The following is a 19,379-nucleotide window of genomic DNA, read 5'->3' on the forward strand; positions in this document are numbered from 1 at the left end:
ACCATCTCTGCCATTACTGCCCCACCCCACCCCCACGGGCCAGGCCGGGCCAGGTCCCCCATCTGGGCTCTGCGTCCCCCCTCTCCCCACCCCACACCCCCCCCCCCCCACCCCGCGGGGCTGGGCTTCGTGGGGAAATCAAGCTTCGTGGCTTTTTATGAAGAATCCCGAACCCCGCCTAGGAGCCCGCCCCACCCTCCCAGGGGCTCTCCCCTGAGCCCTCAGCCCACCGGGCCCAGGGACCACAGTGGCTGGACCAACCCAGGACCAGGGCGCCTGGGCCTCTCCCCTTTCCCCAGCTGCTGGGGAGGGGAGATGGGGGCTTCCCCTCACCACACCTGTGGCTGTTCCCACATCCCCTTGAGTATCCCAGGAAAAATAAAACGGCAGAACTGCACTTGAGCCAGCTGCTCTCTCCAGAAGAAGCCACTTCTGCGCATGCGTGCGTGGGGGAGCGGGTGGGGGGACAGGGAGCGGGTGGCGGGATGGGGAGGCCCGAGCCAACATCTTGATCTGGGGAGAGCAGGGTTTCGTGCGCCAGCTGGGGGAAAGGGGATTTGGCCTCCTGGTGGCGACAGAAAGATCCTCCTAGAGGGGCCGGGGTTGGGGTGGAGAGGCCAGTCTTTCACCTCCTTCTAGTTAATCTGGTTTCCTTTATGCCTTCCAGTTGCCTGGGTTTCCCTCCTCGCCCCACACCCCCACCTCCACCCCGCCCCAGAGGGAAGCATGTGCTTCATAAACAGTGAGGACTGCTGTTCTTCGATATGAACAAATATTGGTGTTCTTTTCCCTAAAAAGCCAGTGTTCTCTCTGCTCCGGAAAACTGTTCAGTTCTGTGCCGTCGCATTTTCTGATGCCTCCAGTGCATGAGCACATTGATGGGAAACAAAAGAGAGAACAGAACTTTCCTGGGAAGCTAAGTGGCATCCCCAACCTAACATTTATTGGATGCTTGCTGTGGGTCAGGCAAGATGTTAAGTGCTTTACATGAATGTAGCTCAATCTTCTAACAGAGGAGAAAGCTGAAGCTCAGGAGAGGTCAAGTGTTCAGGTCAAAGTCACAGGCAGAGCTAAGAGTGTAGACCCAAGTCTGTCCAATGTCAATCCTGAGCTTTTAGCTCTACAGCCTTTTGAGCCCCGGAAAAGATGGCAGCTCCTGCTCACCATGTCCTCTTGCCAGTCCTCAGGCTGACGTGTCACCTTGAGACAGGAGGAAGAACCTTCCCAAAGGGTTGCCTGCTCTTCTGGGTCACTCTGGACTAGCCAGTTCTCATTCATTTATTCAGCAAGTATTTATCAAGAACCACGGTTGGCCCTGTCCGTCACTGGGAAGATAGCCCTGAACAAGTTTCTACTCTTATGGTGCTAGCAGCTGTATGGGAAAAATAGATAAGTAAACAAGCAGCTCGGAGAAGGTGATGGCACCCCATGCTGGTACTCTTGCCTGGAAAATCCCATGGATGGTGGAGCCTGGTAGGCTGTAGTCCATGGGGCTGCGAAGAGTCGGACATGACTAGCGTCTTCACTTTCACTTTTCACTTTCATGCATTGGAGAAGGCAATGGCCACCCACTCCAATGTTCTTGCCTGGAGAATCCCATGGACGGGGGAGCCTGGTGGGCTGCCGTCTATGGGGTCGCACAGAGTCAGACACGACTGAAGTGACTTAGCAGCAGCAGCAACAAGCAAGCAGTTACATTATAAGGGTGAGTGCTGGAGAGATGACTAGGTATTAGCCCCTGAAAGAGGGCTGTAAAGAATGTACAAGATCAGAGAACATCTGTGCAGAAGCCTGGAGGAGAAAGAGGCATTGGGAGTGCAGAGGCTTGATCATGCTGGGCTTTTGAGTCAATTTGAGGAAGGTTTGCCTGGGTCCTGAGGGCCATGGGGAGCCATGAAGGGTTTTGAACAGGAGCGTGACATGAGCAGATATTTTACAGGCTAGTTTGGAAGACCCCCTGAAAAGCAAGAGGTCCTCTCTCCACTGGGAGGTGAAGAGGGCTCCTGTGCAAGACAAAGTGAATAGAATCTTTGCCCTTGGCTAAGTCTTTGACAAATGAGGTGATTCTGATGCTGGCCAGGTTTGGGAACACTGAAATTGTTTGACTCTCTCAAGTTTCACCTAAAACTGCTCATAAGTCTGTTATCCCAAGACTTACCAAGAGAGACATTGGCTGAGTGACTTTATCATCCTGAGGTTCGAAAGTGGGGACCTGGGTGAAGTTTGAACTAGACAATACTCAGAGCAGTCCTATGAGGCAGGTGTTGTTATCAACTCCATTTTACAGATGAAAAAACTGAGGCTTGGAGAGGTTCAACAACTTACCCCAAATCACGAAGCCAGGAAATGGCTAAGGCTAAGTTTAACCCTCTACATTATACAGCTTTTTATGAGTCTGCATAACTAGGCCAGGCTTGCTGGGGCCAAGAGGTATATGGGAATGGATGGCAGAGGACAGGCAGCATCTGAGACTGTGCAGGCATGATGTGATGTCTAAAATCTCCCAGTGTGTGGCTGATGGAGGGGCTGATGGGGGGAGTCTCCTTAGGGTGTTGTGGCCCAGGTTGTTGTGTTGAGCTCCATGGGCATGTGAAGGATTAGATCCCGTCCTGAGTTGCTCCCATCTGGCTTAGCGAGTCACGTAAACACAAAGTTATGGCACAAAGGGAGGCCTATTCACCCAGGCAGCTGAAGAGACCAGAGGAGGGAGCCTCTAATAGCCAGCAAGTCTGGGAAAGCTTTCTGCAAGAGAGGCCTTTTGAACTGGGTCTTGCAGGATGAATTATGGGTTTTGCAGTGAGGGATGAAAAGGGAAGACATTCATTTCAGGCAAACAGACCCACTTAGGCAAAGTCATGGAACAGTACGTGTGTAGTAGATGATGGGAAGAGCAGAGACTGAGAGAGGTGACAGGCAGGACAGGGTAGAGAGGAAATAAAGGACATGTGGCTGGAAGGGACCCATGAGTGTAAGGTGGAGATTTCATGGTTTTATTTAAGTGTTTGAAAGAAATGGACTGAAGGAGACAATGGAAGGCAGGGAGACCACTGAAGGAGTTGCCAAGGTGGTCCAGGTAAGGGATGATGTTGAATTTGAGAGACATTGAGGAGGCCTAGGTGCTGTAAACTGGATGTGGGGACTAATGCAAAGATGAAGAGGCCTTGAAAATGTCAGTCAAGTTTTGGGCTTACTAAATAATGCCATAAATGGACATAGGACATTGCAGAAGGAGGCCTGAATTTGAGGAATACGTAAAGTGAAAAGGAAACATAAAGCAAAACATGGGTGACCAATTACCAGGCACTTAGGAGGAGCTGAAAGTGAAGTGTGTGAAAGTGCAAAAGTCGCTCAGTCGTGTCTGATTCTTTGTGACTCCATGGACTATATAGTCCATGGAATTCTACCGGCCAGAGTACTGGAGTGGGTAGCCTTTCCCTTCTCCAGGGGATCTTCCCAACCCAGGGATTTTGTTTTTATTAAGGTTTTTTTTTTTTTTGGATGTGGACCAATTTTAAAGTCTTCATTGAATTTGTTACAGTGTTGTTTCTGGTTTTTTCCCCCCGATTTTTTGACTGAGAGCATGTGGGATCTTCGCTCCCAATCAGGAATCGAAAGTGCACATGGCACCACCCCCGCCCCCCATCCCCGAAGGTGAAATCTTAACCACTTTCTTTGTCATTTTTTTTTAAACAATGGGTGAACAGATTTTCTGAGGTTAGCAGGCAGCAGGGCCAGCATTTGAATTTACAGCTCTCTGATTCCTAAGTCTGTCCTGGAGCCCCACTCAGTTCTCAGGCAGCGGAACTGCTCGCCAGCGTTTGAGACTCAAGGTTCCTCTGGGGAATCTTCCCTGATTCTTCCTGAGGACCCTTCTCTGTGCTGCTTGTGCACACTCCTGTCATCACGTTTTGCACACTTGCTCACCATTTGCTAGACCCTTCTGCTTCCACGTTACACAACTCCTGAGGGAAAGGATGGTCCCAGATATTTTTGCATCTCCAATGCCTCAGTTCAGTTCAGTTCAGTCGCTCAGTCGTGTCTGACTCTGCGACCCCATGAATCGCAGCACGCCAGGCCTCCCTGTCCATCACCAACTCCCGGAGTTCACTCAGACCCACGTCCATCGAGTCAGTGATGCCATCCAGCCATCTCAGCCTCTGTCGTCCCCTTCTCCTCCCGCCCCCAATCCCTCCCAGCATCAGAGTCTTTTCCAATGAGTCAACTCTTCCCATGAGGTGGAAAAGTACTGGAGTTTCAGCTTTAGCATCGTTCCTTCCAAAGAAATCCCAGGGCTGATCTCTTTCAGAATGGACTGGTTGGATCTCCTTGCAGTCCCAGGGACTCTCAAGAGTCTTCTCCAACACCACAGTTCAGAAGCATCAGTTCTTCAGTGCTCAGCTTTCTTCACAGTCCAACTCTCACATCCATACATGACCACTGGAAAAACCATAGCCTTGACTAGACGGACCTTTGTTGGCGAAGTAATATCTCTGCTTTTGAATATGCTATCTAGGTTGGTCATAACATTTCTTCCAAGGAGTAAGTGTCTTTTAATTTCATGGCTGCAGTCACCATCTGCAGTGATTTTGGAGCCTCAAAAAATAAAGTCTAACACTGTTTCTACTGTTTCCCCATCTATTTCCCACGAAGTGATGGGACCAGATGCCATGATCTTTGTTTTCTGAATGTTGAGCTTTAAGCCAACTTTTTCACTCTCCACTTTCACTTTCATCAAGTGGCTTTTTAGCTCCTCTTCACTTTCTGCCATAAGGGTGGTGTCATTACATATCTGAGGTTATTGATATTTCTCCCAGCAATCTTGATTCCAGCTTGTGCTTCTTCCAGCCCAGTGTTTCTCATGATGTACTCTGCATATAAGTTAAAGAAGCAGGGTGACAATATACAGCCTTGACGTACTCCTTTTCCTATTTGGAACCAGTCTGTTGTTCCATGTCCAGTTCTAACTGTTGCTTCCTGACCTGCATATAGGTTTCTCAAGAGGCAGGTCAGGTGGTCTGGTATTCCCATCTCTTTCAGAATTTTCCATAGTTTATTGTGATCCACAGAGTGAAAGGCTTTGGCAATGCCTAGAAAATGTTAATTGGCTGACAGAAGGCTAGTTATTGTAGGCCATTCTGTTCTCTTCTCTGTTGTTGTTGTTCAGCACTAATCATGTCCAGCTCTTTGCAGCCCCCTGAACTTCAGCACACCAGGTTCCTCTGTCCTCCACTATCTTCCAAAGTTTGCTCAAACTCATGTCCATGGAGTCAACAGTGCCATCAAACCATCTCGTCCTCTGTTGTCCCCTTCTCCTCCTGCCCTCAGTCTTTCCCAGCATCAAGGTCTTTTCCAATGAGTCAGTTCTTCGCATCAGGTGGCCAAAGTATTGGGAGTTTCAGCTTCAGCATTAGTCCTTCCAATGAATATCAGGACTGATTTCCTTTGGGATGGACTGGTTTGATCTCCTTGCTGTCCAAGGGACTCTTAAGAGTCATTTCCACACCACAGTTCAAAAGCATCAATTCTTCAGCACTCAGCTTTCTTTATGGTCCAACTCTTAGATACATACATGACTACTGGAGAAAACCATAGCTTTGACTAGATGAACCTTTGTTGGCAAAGTGATATCTCTGCTTTTTAATATGCTGTCTAGGTTTGTCATAGCTTTCTTCTCTCTACATATTCAGTTAGTGAACACTTTCTGCTAATAGTGGTTTCCTATACATTTCTTTTTCAAAAACTTATTTACTTGGCTGTTCTGGGTCTTAGTTGCAGCACGGGATCTTTGAGCATCATTGTGGCTTCAGGGCTCTTTCAGTTGCAGCATGTGGGAGCTAGTTCCCTGACCAGGGATCAAACCTGGGCCCCCTGCATAGGGAGCACAGAGTCTTGACCACGGCACCACCAGGGAAGTCCCCGGTTCCTACACCTTTCTTTATTCTCTATCAGTTCCTTTTTCTCCTCCTCCATTGTCAGAACTTAGCACTGAGATCTTTGAGATTGTACAGGAAGGGGATCTAACCTGATAATGCAATCTAGGAGGCTTCCTACCAAGATGTCCTTTAAGCTTGAAAAACAAGCCAGAGCTCCTTTGGTAAAGAAAGGTGGGAAGGGCATTCCAGGTAGATGAAAAAGTGTAAATAAAGGTGTGGAGGTGTGAAACAGTGATCTCTACGGGGGGAAGAGGAGGGGTTTAGTATGTGTTATTGCTGCATCACACAGGTGGTGACGCAGAGCTACCTGGGTATTATGAAGCCTACACTCTGGTGTGTTTTTTTTCTCTTCTTCTATACGCTATAAAATAGACATCTGTACAGGGTGCAATGGAGACACAGAGGAGGGAGTGACTACTTGCACCTGGGGGGCCAAGTAAGACTTAGGTGTTGCTGCTGCTGCTGCTAAGTCACTTCAGTTGTGTCCGACTCTGTGCGACCCTGTAGACGGCAGCCCACCAGGCTCCCCCATCCCTGGGATTCTCCAGGCAAGAACACCGGATTGGGTTGCCATTTCCTTCTCCAGGAGATCTTCCCAACCCAGGGATTGAACCCAGGTCTCCCACATTGTAGGCAGACGCTTTACCGTCTGAGCCACCAGGGAAGTCCTCGTTAATCAGCTCTGCTGCTGCTGCTACTGCTAAATTGCTTCAGTCATGTCTGACTCTGTGCAGCCCCATAGATGGCAGCCCACCAGGCTCCCCCGTCCATGGGATTCTCCAGGCAAGAACACTGGAGTGGGCTGCCATTTCCTTCTCCAATGCATGAAAGTGAAAAGTGAAAGTGAAGTGGCTCAGTTGTGTCTGACTCTTCGAGATCCCATGGACTGCAGCCTACCAGGCTCCTGCATCCATGGGATTTGCCAGGTAAGAGTACTGGAGTGGGGTGCCAGGCCAAGTAAGAATTAGGTGTTACTGTATTTTAATTATTTGTATGAGAGGAGAGTGAAGAAATTGGCTTAAAGCTCAACATTCAGAAAACTAAGATCATGGCATCTGGTCCCATCACTTCATGGCAAATAGATGGGGAAACAGTGGAAACAGTGGCCGACTTTATTTTTGGGGGCTCCAAAATCACTGCAGATGGTGAGCACAGCCATGAAATTAGAAGACACTTACTCCTTGGAAGGAAAGTTATGACCAACCTAGACAGCGTGTTAAAAAGCAGAGACATTACTTTGCCAGCAAAGGTCCCTCTCGTCAAGGCTATGGTTTTTCCAGTAGTCACGTATGGATGTGAGAGTTGGACTATAAAGAAAGCTGAACGCTGTAAAATTGTTGCTTTTGAACTGTGGTGTTGGAGAAGACTCTTGAGAGTCCCTTGGACTGTAAGGAGATCCAACCAGTCCATCCTAAAGCAGATCAGTTCTGAGTGTTCATTGGAAGGATTGATGTTGAAGCTGAAACTCCAATACTTTACTTTGGCCACCTGATGCCAAGAGCTGACTCATTTGAAAAGGCCCTGATGCTGGGAGGGATTGGAGGCAGAAGGAGGGGACGACAGAGGATGAGATGGCTGGATGGCATCACGGACTCAATGGACATGAATTTGAGTAAACTCCGGGAGTTGGTGATGGACAGGGAGGCCTGGTGTGCTGTGGTCCATGGGGTCGCGAAGAGACGGACACAGCTGCGCGACCGAACTGAACTGATAGTGTCATTTATTTCCCTGCTTGCGATATGCCAGCAGAGCACTTCGCATACATTATCTCATCAACTCTCACAACATCCTGTGAAATAGGTATTATTACGTCTATGCATAAGAGGGAAAGGAGGCTCAGTCACACGGCTGAATGTCACACATTTCCCAATGTCACACGGCTAGAAAGCTAGCCCAGATCGGAATAGTTTTTAAGAGTTCTAGATTTTACTCTGCTGAGCCCTTCTTGAGGTCAAGGGTCATGTTTTTTATTTTTCTGTGTCCAGACCAAAGTCTTAGGAGCCGCCTAGTCAACATCAGTTGATTCCTTTCTCCAACCGAAAGCCCGTGGTGACGTCACTGAGAAACCTCCCAGCCGGAAGGGGACGCTGTACGCATCTCAGCTCGGCGCGGCCGGTTGCGGGCGCCTAGCTTCCCCAGTCCTTTCAGCCAATCCTTGCGCTCCGAGGGAGCCGGCGCCAGTGGGCGGGTCCCGGGGCTAGGCCCCGCGGGCCGCTGGGAGAGGTGGTGTCTGGGCTCCAGGCGCTCGGCTGGAGGGCGGGGTCCGGACGGTGGTGTGCGGACTTTCGCGCAGGTGAGCACGCGTCCCGGCAGGCGGTCTCTCTTCCGGAGCTGCTGCTGGGCCGCCCGTAGCTGTGGTGACGCCTCGTGGCCTTGACCTCTGAGTTAGGGGAGGGGTAATGCCTAGCGTTGGCTCTGGCCCTGACGAGGCCTGAAAAGAAGAGATGGCCCCTCTCTCTTCCCCGGGCTCGGTGTGAGCGTCTGAGCGCCCTGCGAACACTTAGCTGTCAAGGCTTCTCGGTCTTAGGCACGTGGGTGAGGACGGACCCGACGAGGTCAGACAGGTGGGACAGGGGCCAGGCCCAGGGAACCCAGAGAAGGGCGAAGGGCAGACCCTTGGACCCTGACCTCCTTGCACTCTCATCCCTGGACCGGTCTCAGTGAAGGTCAGGATTGATTTTTCCACCCAGTCTGGCCTCCTTTGCCCTTGTTAGCGGTTCTCAAATCTCCTGACTGCAGTTTCTCATCTCACTGGGCCTCCAGGACCCCCGGCACAAGGGCAGGTTTCCCCGCAACCCATTTGACCTTTTCCTGCTCAGACTTCCTCCGTGCGGGGCTGGAAATAGGCCTCACGGTATTTGCCAGACACTTTGGCCTCCCGTTTTGACCCCTTAGGGATGACTTGTTAGAGTATCTAGCTTCCTGTGATCAGCAGAGGCACCTGCTGTGTTCCTGCCACCTTTTAAGGGCGGGTGGTTGAGTGACTGCGGTGGTTTTACACAAGCCACTTGCTCATTCATTCAACAAACTTTTTCAGCATTTAATGCCGGGATGGGGTGGGAAGGATGGGAGATGGATAGGCCACAGTGGGAACGCACAAACATTGGCCTTGCCCTTTTGGACCGCAAAGTGTTTTGAGAAATGCACACAAATGGGGTAGGCCAGCCCAGTGTGCGACACAAACAAAGTGTTTCTAAATGTTGAATGGATTAAGTTATTTGGGGATGATTAGAATGTGAACCACAGAGGGAGACCTTGGGCTGCATATGAGAGAGAAAAACACGGTGGACTCATGCTTCATATATTTTAAGACAAATTGGTGACCTGTGCAGAGAGTTGCTGTTGAGGGAAAGTATTTACTCACAGAGGACTTGCTTACAAGATAGGAAAGAAAATGAAGACGTATTAGGTTTGAGATTCTTCAGGGCTGCCTTATCATTTCACAGATCTCTGAATGTATCACAAATCTCAGAGTTTTCAAAAAGAGAAGCTCTTTTAGGAAGTGAAGTGCCAAGTTGACAGGGAAGAATTGCAGGAAGCTCTCTTCAAGACCAGGATTTGGACAGAAGCCAGTCCATGGAGTCACAAAGAGGCGGACAGGACTTCGTGGAGTGAACTGTGTGCTCATACACACATACACCTATTTGCAGTGTGTTTTTTCCAGCTGAAGGAACAGAGGTGTTGAAGATGGAGAGGCCTGGGTTCCAATTAGTGGCTTTGTCATTTCTGGTGATCTTGGGCCAGTTAAGGTTATGTTCCTGAGCCTTTGTGGCCTTCAACAAAAATCTGGACTAGTAATTCCTTCCTTATAGAGGCGATCTGCACCTGTGAAGATCACGTGATGACTGGTGTGTGAATTGTCTGGTATAGTGCCTGGTGTTAAGACAGGGACTCAGAGCGCAACCTCAGAGCTGCTCTGGCAGTTTTTCCCCTGGTGATGGTCCGTTATAATCTTGGGTCCACAAAATGCTGGGATTCCTCCAAAGAGAATTGGAACCAAAGAGAGAGGGAGAGAGTCATCTGATCTTTGGTGAGGTAGACCAGAGACAGCCGAGCTGGGGAAACACCTACAGGGGTACAAAAGGAATGATATTTCAGTTGAGACTTTTGGGCACGTTACGTAACCCTCTGGTAATGCCATCTATCGCAGAGTGGACATGTGTTTTAGAGAAGATAGACTATATAGAGTGCTTACCCCAGGCTCTGGCACTTAGTGCGCAATAAATAAACATGAATGAATATCACTATTCTGATAATTGTGAGTAGTCCTTGGTCATTGTTAACAATAATCATTTGAGACTGAATGGCCATTAGCATGACCCACTTTGTGTGTTTTTACATTTTTTTGGTGTTGTCTTCAGTTCTGGAAACTCTAGGGCCATGGCTTGTGCAGTGTTGTGTTTTGTTTTATGAAAAAAAAAAAAAAAAGTGAAAGTGTTAGTCACTCAGTAGTGTCTGACTCTTTGCAACTCCATGGACTGTGGTCTGCTAGGCTCCTCTGTCCATGGACTTCTTCACGCAAGAATACTGGAGTGGGTTGCCATTTCCTTCTCCAGGGGATCTTCCTGGCCCAGGGATCGAACCCACGTCTCCTGCATTGGCAGGCAGATTCTTTATCAACTGCTGTTTATTTGGCTGTGTGCTGCCTCAGTTGTGGCAAGCAGAATCTCTAGTTGGTGGCATTTGAACTCTTAGTTGCCACATGTGGGATCTAGTTCCCTGACCGGGAAGCGTACCCAGGCCCCATACACTGGGAGCATGGAGTCTTAACCACTGGATCACCAGGGAAGTTCTGTACAGTGGTTTTTTTTTTTTTTCTTAAAAAAAAACAAAAACATAGAATTTTCATTTTCAAGTTCTAGTGTGTCCAGAGAATGTATAATGGGTTGGTGATATTTTTAACTATGTAAATATGAGGATATGACTTTGGTTGAAGAGAGTGTATTTTGAAAGGGATTTGGCCAGCAGATTTGTAGAGGTTCATCTAGTCAGGAAAGTCAGGTTCAGAATAAGAAAAAAACCATTATCTCTTTACCTAAAATCCAGACTGGTTGGGTAATGGATTTGGCTGGCTAAATATGCTCCTTCTTTATGTGGGGCAAAGGACAAGAGACTCACGGTGGGATTGTGTGTGGTGGGGAAGGGGTGGCTAGCTCTGCTGATGGAGAAATTGTATAGAGCAAAGGAAGGCTCTTCTCGACTCTTGACATGCTGGCAAACTGTGCAGGGAGGGCCTGGGGTCACCAGCAGGCTTGAAGCTTTATTAGGTAAGGCTCAGAGGGTCTCTTGTGGGGAACACTGCCATACATGGTTGTGTAACTGTCAAAGAGTGTAGTCCATAAAATAGACTCTCGCCCTCTTCCCTAACAGTGGGACCTTCTGACATTGCCTAGATCGTTTTGGGGACCCCACTGTTGCATAAAGCGGGGTGCCCTCTTGCATTGCTCCGCATGGGGTGGATGCTCAGTACGCCGTGCCAGGCTGCCTGGTAAGTGGAGCACCGCGGCGGGTTATCCATGCTTGGCGGGGAGGGCGCTCTTCTCCCTAATGGCCTTGTGCTCCCCTGCAGATGCCATGTGGCCTGTGCTTTGGACCGCGGTGCGCACCTATGCTCCCTATGTCACCTTTCCCGTGGCCTTCGTGGTCGGAGCTGTGGGCTACCACCTGGAATGGTTCATCAGGGGCAAGGAGCCACAGCCTGTGGAGGAGGAGAAGAGCATCTCGGAGCGCCGGGAAGACCGCAAGCTGGATGAGCTGCTAGGCAAGGACCACACGCAGGTGGTGAGCCTTAAGGACAAGCTGGAATTTGCTCCTAAAGCCGTCCTGAACAGAAACCGCCCGGAGAAGAACTAATGGAGGACCCAGAGCCCTGTGGGGCCTTCCGCGGGCCACGGCCCGGCCTGCCGCCACGACGGCGCAGCCCCAGAACCCACGTCTGATTCGCTTCACTGCTGCTTCCGGCCCCTCCCACCCCCCACAGCCACCCACATACTGGCTGCTCTGCTATGGCGAGGCAGACGCACTGGAAGCGGAGGGGCCAGTGAGGAGGAAGGCCTGGGAGGGCTCTGGCCTGCAGCCTGCCTCAGCTGGATGGTGGCCACGACTGCTGGGGCTTCTGCGCCGCTGGGTGCACCACTGGGGGAGAGTTACCAAGTGAACACTGGCCGTCAGTCCCGGTGGGGAGGCGGTTTGGCCTCAAGGGGGAGTGGCTGGGACTGGGGTGGTGGGGTACCTCATGCCTAGTTCTGGTTTGCACTGGCAAGAGTTCACAGATCTACCTGGCTCTCTTAACTAGCTTACCCTGTCCTTTGTGCTCATTCTCCCCGAAATCCTGTCCTGGCAGCTCAGGGAGGGGATTCCCCTGGGAAGGAATGCCATTTTCTGTTCTTGGGAGCCCAGACTGTTCGCCTTGGGGCAGGTGAATTAGCTTGAAAACAATCACCATCTTTCACCACCCCGCCCATTACTGTATAGTGCAAAACTTGATTAAAGTGGCGTCTGAAAACCATTTTGATCTAATCCTATCTTCCAGGTGATGTTTGGGGTCTCCTTAGGAGTTATGTAAGTGCAGACATCTCCAGGTAGGATAACATCGGCCTTTAACTAAGGACTTCAGGGCCCTGGAGCTTTGTTTTACTAGTGTGATTGCATTGGATCCTGGAGATGGTGAGTCCTGGAGGCGCAGGTTCCCATGGGCCTTTTTATCATGATAACAAGAGGCTTATAGACTTTCAAAGTCTAAATTAGAGTAGGGAGCTTGACAACATCAAATTTTCCAACTTCATACTCATGCACACATAAAAAGAATATATACGTAATATTTGGTAGGGGGTTTGAAAAATGGTTACCCACACTCTGAGATCTCTAGTACAAATGAAAAGGTAACGTTTTGGTATTTTCATTAATTCTTGGCCTAGTTGATTTTAATTACTTATCATTACTGTACATATTTTATATTCTCTTTTTACATAGTATTTCATATCAGAATTACTTTTCCATCTCATCACATGGTCTTCATAATCCTAATTGTTTTCAGTTGCCCATCAAGTGGGACTATAGCATAGTTTGTTTTCCAACTGTTTCCCTATCGCTGGACATTTGGGTTGTTTCTGATTGTTCACTCAGAAATACTGCCAGGAGTATCTTATATGAGGCTTTTCCTGCATTTTGGAATACAGGAAAGGGGTAGGAACAGTAAATGGCATTCTGGATGAAGTGGGATGATTAATTTAAGGCTCTTAATATATAGTAACTGAACCTCTGACCTGAAGGGCAGCCGGAGCTTATACTGAATGCTGCCACTAAAGGTGTTGTCCGTGAGGTTGGAAAGGGTGAGAGCAGAGAGCAGACCTGTTGCCTCATGAAGTCAGTTGACCTTCACCCTGAGTGAGCAAAGGCAAGTAGTGTGTTTGATGAAGAATGAACTACCTTAAAAGGGAGAGGGTGTTTGCCCTGCTTCTTACCGCAGGACCTGAGGCCTGATGGTGTTAACAGGTGGGTGAAGGTAGAGCTGAACAGGTGAGGTTCTGGCTGTGGTGTGGGAGGGGCGGGATACAAAGGATGGTAGCCAGAGAAGGAGGGGCCAGGTCAAGTCAGTGGCTTCCCCCTCAGTCGCCGAAGCCTGGCAGGAATGTTGAGATGAACTGCTGTTGTTTCTCAGGGAGTAAATTTGGTGGGGAACGTGGGGTAGCAGCATCTGCTCCTGAAATAAGGATGAGGTTTCTGGTTCTGAAAGGATGTGCTAAGGTCAGGTTGGCTACGGGCTGGGGCTGACGCAGGCCTCATCAGCAGGCCAGTGGTGCCCCCCTGTGGCAGTCCCGAGTGCCACCAAGCCTGGGATCCATTCACGGGAGCAGCACTCAGGTCAGTTGCTGCTGCTGCTGCTAAGTCGCTTCAGTCGTGTCCGACTCTGTGCGACCCCATGGACGGCATCCCACCAGGCTCCTCCGTCCATGGGATTTTCCAGGCAAGAGTACTGGAGTGGGGTGCCATTGCCTTCTCTGATAGGGGTCAGTGAGGTGTCTTAAATGAGGCGCTGGAAAGCACGGCCCTGCCTGAAGGGGGCAGTGGCTGTGCAGCCTCTTCCAGTTGGTGCTGCTTGGCCAGAGATACAGATTTTTATCTTTTTTTTTTTTTTTTCTAAAAGATATTAGAAATTCAGATTTTTGTGGGGTTTTTTTTTTTTTGGCATGGAAACTTCTGATTTTTAAATGTAGACAGTTTATTAAAAAAAAAACTTCTATTTAAAAAAAAAAAACTTCTAAGTATGCTCACATGACCCAGTGGCTGCCAGTGTGCCACCTGTCAAGCTGCCCCTCGTGTGCTAATGAAATCTGAGAGAGGAGCTTTATTTTTAAGTGATCATCTAACAACTGTGGCAAATATGAGATCCCTCGAAACGCTTTTGGGCATCCTGCACATATGCAGTTTAATATCAGCCTAAGCAAAACATCGGAGGACAGAAAACATAACAGAAATAACACCAAAAACATTTTCCCACGGACGAGGCCGTTTTTGGGTTTTCAGATGTTTCAGAATAACCCTGCCGGCCCTGCTGTACCTCCTCCCGGTGCCTGGCAGAGGAAGCCCTGTCCTTGGAAACCCGAGTTGCTCCCTTCTTCTAGTCTCACTTTGTGCCCCCTTTAAGTAATTCTATTTTGGAGGGCTTGCTCTCACTGAATTTCTGCCTGTAGCAAGTCTATTAATATTCCCAGTTGGCTGTTGTTTCCCACAGGCCGGCTGAGCTCTCCTGCTGCTGCTGTGGGGCCCTGAGATAGCGTCTGCTTTCTTGCCTCTACCCAGCCAGGTAGTGTTAGGCAGCAGGGTGTTGTTTTTTGTTTTGATGTGAACCATTTTTAAAGTCATTTTTGGAATGTGTTACAATATTACTTCTGTTTTATGTGTTGTTTTTTTGCCCATGAGGCATGTGGGATCTTAACACCCAACCAGGGATCGAACCCACTCCTCCTGTGTTGGAAGGGGAAGTCTTAACCACTAGACTACTACGGAAGTCCCAAGCAGCAGGCTTTCCATGGATTTGGCAAAGGTAGGCCAGACTTGCTGGGACCAACCAAGGCACAGACTGGTTTTCTTCCACACTTTCTGATTCCCTGAAACATACGAGTAAGTAGATGGCCTTGGGGTTTGCCTCCCCACCCTGGGTAATAGTGGTGGCTTTGTTGCTGTTGCGGCTCCGTAAACTGTATCCTGCCAGGCTCCTTTGTCCGTGGGATTTTTCAGGCAAGAATGTTGGGAGTGGGTAGCCATTTCCTTCTCCAGGTGGTCTTCCCAACCCAGGGATCGAACCTTTATTTCCTACAGTGGCAGGCGGATTCTTTACCGCTCAGCCACCAGGGAAGGGCAGTGCTGGCGTCAGAGCAGTGTTGCCCTGTCTGAGCATGTCAGGGCTCACTTCTCTGCCCTCAGGGGCCTGGTATCTGGGGCTTTTCCACTCCCTCTCTTGCCTTTCCTGTGCCTGTTGCTGTGTTAGCGCAAGTCAGCTGGGCAGCTGCCAGGACAAGCCGGCCGGGGGCCCTCTGACCCCTGTCAGCTTGCCAGGGCCCAGGCTGATGAGGCTGTCAACTGAGTGAAACACCATGAGATTAGACTCCCCCGAGTCACTTGGGAACCAGGCAGTTCAAACAGAGAGGCTTGCTCATGTCTTATCTCACTTTTCCTTTCCCCGTCTGGCATGGGTCTCTGGGCACTTGTGGAATGGTGAGCCAGGGCCGTGTGGCACAGTGAAAATTAAGAGGATCCTCGAGTTTGGCAAATGTGTGATACTGCCTCCACTGCTAGCTGAGTGATGTAGCCTTTCTCAGCTTCAGGTGTCAGTTTTCTGGTAAACAGGAATAAGAATACCTAGTTTTGCTGGGTTGTTGCAAAGCTAAGATATCATACGTAAAGTTCTTAGCAGAGCCCATGGCAGTAGGTAGGTGCTCAGTAAATGCTGGCTGCTTTAGTTTTTTCGCAAGAAAAAGAGTTCTGTGTATCCTTGTGGTCCTGGTGAGCTGGGATCAGGAGGAGAGAGCAAGAAACTGTGGCTGGGAAAGTGATCCCAGACCCGCCCTCATAGGTCTGGTGGTCCAGGGCTTCTTGGGGAGTGTTTCACAGGAGGGACTGCCTTGTCCCAGAACCAGGCTGCCTAGGGGAGTGCAGGCTGTGTTGCCAAGTAGTAGTCACATCGGCGCTGACTCAAGGTCAGAGGCGAGCAGTGGGGAGCACCTGAGAGTGGCCCCTCAGGATGGCTGGAACAGGGAGCCTTGGGCTTGGAGGCATGAGAGCGTCGCAACCGCCACCCTGCTGGCCTCAGAAGGATGGGGATGCCGCTGTCGTCCCTGCGTGTAAACAGTGAGAAGCCAGCTTAGAGCTTCAGAAACACGCGCGTGCTGTTGTATGCCGGTAGAACCCCCCTTTTATCGAATTGGGACGGCAGCCAGTCTGATAATGGAACAGACATAAATGCTCCTCTGTGCTTTCCTGAACAGTCTCTCGGAAGTCTGCTAAGGAGAAGTCCCTGGGGGAATCAGCTTTAAGAGTAAAGAGGCATTATTGATAATTAGTATGTATCGTTTTGCTTCCTGTCCCAGGGGTACCTTGATGTACTTCAGTCAGTTCAGTCGCTCAGTCGTGTCCGACTCTTTGCGACCCCATGGACTGCAGCACGCCAGGCCTCCCTGTCCCTCATCCACTCCCGGAGTTCACTCAAGCTCATGTCCATTGAGTCGGTGATGCCGTCCAGCCATCTCATCCTCTGTATGTACGTAAAAGCTGTTTATTCCTTTTGAGTTGAGTTTGTTAACATTAGTTATCTGTTTATCAAATCCTTTTTAGTGCGGAGATAAACCTTGGCTTTGTTTTTTGTTTAAAAATTCCAAATGGGTCTTCCACATATTTTTGATATTTTTAAACATGTTTACTGGAGTCCCAGAAAGGGCAGTTCTTCTCTCTGGAAGAGTCCAAGTCCTTTGTGTCCTTACGCCTCTCTCCACTGCCCCTGTTCCACTTCCACCCCCAGCTCCACTGTCCATTTCTGTTTGGTTCCGGGCCTGCGCTGCTTAGCGCAGCAGAATTGTATGTAACCATGTGGCCTGGCAGTCTCCATGTATAGTTTCAGATGCAACCTTCAAGGTGACTTTTTTTTTATGAACCAGCCTCCTCAGCCCCATGGTTGCATCTCTCTTGACCCTTGCTGCTTGCTTTCCACCTCCACCACTACAGTGCTGAAGCCAGTTTGGCTAAAAGTCTTTATGACTGCAAATCTGGTGTCCCCTCCCAGCCACACTGTCGCTTTGCAGTGTCCGGCACGCTTCGTGGAATTCTGTCTCGATATCACCGCCACCTTCGTTTCCTTTTCCAGCTGTCTCTTCTGCCATTGCCGCCTCCTGTTCTCCTAAGTATGAGTGTTCCTCCAGCTTCATCCATGTTTGTTTTCTTGCCGGACAGTTTCAGCCTCACCTGTGCCTTCAGCCACCTGCTGATCTACCTTGAAGACTCCCAGATGTCTGTCTCAAGTTGTGAATTTCGCCCTCCAGCCTCCAGATCATTCTCCGAAACAGCTCACTATGTATCTCTGTGTCTTGATTTGTATGATGGTTAAAGGCGTTGACGTGGGTTTGCAGCTTAACTGTGTAATCTAGTTGTGTGGCCAGGGAAGTCACTTCAGCTTTCCTAAGCTGCGTCTGTACAGTGGGGATGACGATGGAGTGTTCGTGAAACACCAGCCCAGTGTTAGCTTAGATTCCATCTCCTTTCTCCTGTTGCTCAGCTGGGTTCTGACCCTCCCGCCCCGCCCCCGTCCCCACCCACCTGTGACGGTCTCTCTTCTTCATCTGTTTTCTGCATCTCGCTTCCCTGCCCTCATCACTTCTGGCCTAAACTTTTGGTCTCTTCCTGAAAATTCTTCCATTCCTACCAGCATTTTCTCTCTCAAACACATCTCTGATGAGGTCACTCCTTAAAGACCTCCATGGCTTCTCTCACCTGAGCTCTGGGTGCGCCACGCACGTCCTTTCGCTGTCTTGCCCCCGCCTCCCTTGCACCATCCCCAGGACAGAGTCTGGCTTGTGCCACCTCCTGACTGTGCTGCACCCGTCCGGATCCTGAGGCCTCTGTGTGCACTGCGCAGCGGGCCTCCTGGGCTGCCTGGTGAATTCTGTTCCACTCCAGGACGGCCCAGGAGTTTGAGCAGAGACTGCCTCTCGGGCCCGGGGTCCACTCTGCTCCCGCGGCATTTACACAGGGCGTTGTGTTGGTTGTGCGACTGTTCCCCTAGACTGTGAGTTCCTTGAGGGCAGGGACGAAGCCTTGCACAGAGGCATTTCCAATAAACGCTGAATGACTTCAGAGGCCCCTGAGTGTGGGATGGAGGACGTCCTGGGGCTGGGTGTGGAGACAAGCCTCTTGGGAAGATGGAGCAAGGCTCCCAGATGTCTGTCTCTAGTTGTGAATTCCCCTCCCTCCCCGGCCCCGGGCCCCCCAGGTGTGTGCTCTGCGCTGCTTGGCAGTCTTGAGCTCACGGCAGCCGTGTTTCCTACGTGTTTCGTACGGCTTTGCCATCCCGAGGCTGGTAATGAGCTAAAAGGAGCGAATGCAGTGGCTGAATTTTCCCGGGGGAAGTGGGGCTTGGACAGAGGGCGGGCTTTCCCCACTGGGTAGGACCTGGACCAGCCTAGCCCATGATGAATTTGACCTTGATGACTCTGTAGAGGGGAACAATGTCCTCAGGAAAGCATTCAGGAAACCCTTCGTGTAGTAGTGATCAGAGTCGTGCAGCAGCTCAGCAGGGTGGATGGGAGCCCTCCAAGGCCCCCGCAGGGCCCTGGGTCAGAGCCTGAGGAACTGTAATGCCTTTACCAGCTGGGGCTCGCTCTCAGCCTCTGTGGGCCCCTGGGTTGACTCTGAGGAACACATGCTGGGAAGGCGTGGGAACGCCCGGGAGCCTGAGGGCACCACTGCTTCTGGAGTGTCTCTGCGCGCTCTCTCTCTCTGTTTTCCCTTTCGTGCCTCCCCTTTGGCTGTGGCCTGGAAAGGGAGGGTGGGCTCATAGGTGAGGTGGAAGCCTTGGAAACAAGAGAAGGAACAGGCTTTGGTGTCCTCAATTTTTTTTTCCTTAATTAACCATTTTATTTTTGGCCACACTGCGCACCGTGTGGAATCTTAGGTTTCTTTCTCTCTTTCTTTTTTTTTCTTTTACTATGTGGCACGGCTTGCAGGATCTCAGTTCCCTGACCAGGGATCGAACCCGCACCACAGGAGTGAGAGAGCCGAGTCCTAGCCACTGGACCGCCAGGGAACTCCCGGGGTATCCTCATTTTATCAAGGGGCTGGCCTGGCCTGGAACGTCTGGTGTTTATCTGAAGCCCTCTTTGTTTGCCCCTCCTCCCCAAGGAGCGCAAAGAGAGAGGAGAGGAGTCCTGGTTCTGCTTCTGTTCACTCAGGGGATCA

At 50.2% G+C, this 19,379-nt stretch overlaps 1 protein-coding gene and 1 long non-coding RNA gene across 3 annotated transcripts; both read left to right on the forward strand.

Moving 5' to 3' along the window:
• Nucleotides 1–8,104: 8,104 nt before the first annotated feature.
• On the forward strand, nt 8,105–12,441 carry SMIM12 (small integral membrane protein 12). 2 transcript variants are annotated; one of them, XM_052637368.1, is made up of 2 exons: nt 8,105–8,226; nt 11,503–12,441. In XM_052637368.1, exon 2 carries the CDS (start codon nt 11,508–11,510, stop codon nt 11,784–11,786), a length of 279 nt encoding a protein of 92 aa, XP_052493328.1. In that variant the 5' UTR covers nt 8,105–8,226; nt 11,503–11,507; the 3' UTR covers nt 11,787–12,441. The 2 variants fall into 2 exon arrangements, with proteins under 2 accessions (XP_052493328.1, XP_052493329.1); XM_052637369.1 differs by lacking the exon at nt 8,105–8,226 and adding an exon at nt 11,313–11,421.
• A 2,236-nt stretch (nt 12,442–14,677) lies between these two features.
• LOC128044985 (uncharacterized) lies at nt 14,678–17,559 on the forward strand. Its single transcript, XR_008199131.1, has 3 exons — nt 14,678–15,056; nt 16,523–16,692; nt 17,293–17,559. It is a non-coding gene; the product is annotated as an uncharacterized LOC128044985 (long non-coding RNA).
• The last annotated feature ends 1,820 nt before the right edge of the window (nt 17,560–19,379 follow it).

This window comes from Budorcas taxicolor, chromosome 3 (assembly GCF_023091745.1).
Source record: "Budorcas taxicolor isolate Tak-1 chromosome 3, Takin1.1, whole genome shotgun sequence".
Classification (NCBI taxonomy): domain Eukaryota; kingdom Metazoa; phylum Chordata; class Mammalia; order Artiodactyla; family Bovidae; genus Budorcas; species Budorcas taxicolor.

Bases quoted from the DNA above. Each gene is read 5' to 3' on its own strand.
- SMIM12 (XM_052637368.1), top strand. From the start codon at position 11,508: ATGTGGCCTGTGCTTTGGACCGCGGTGCGCACCTATGCTCCCTATGTC.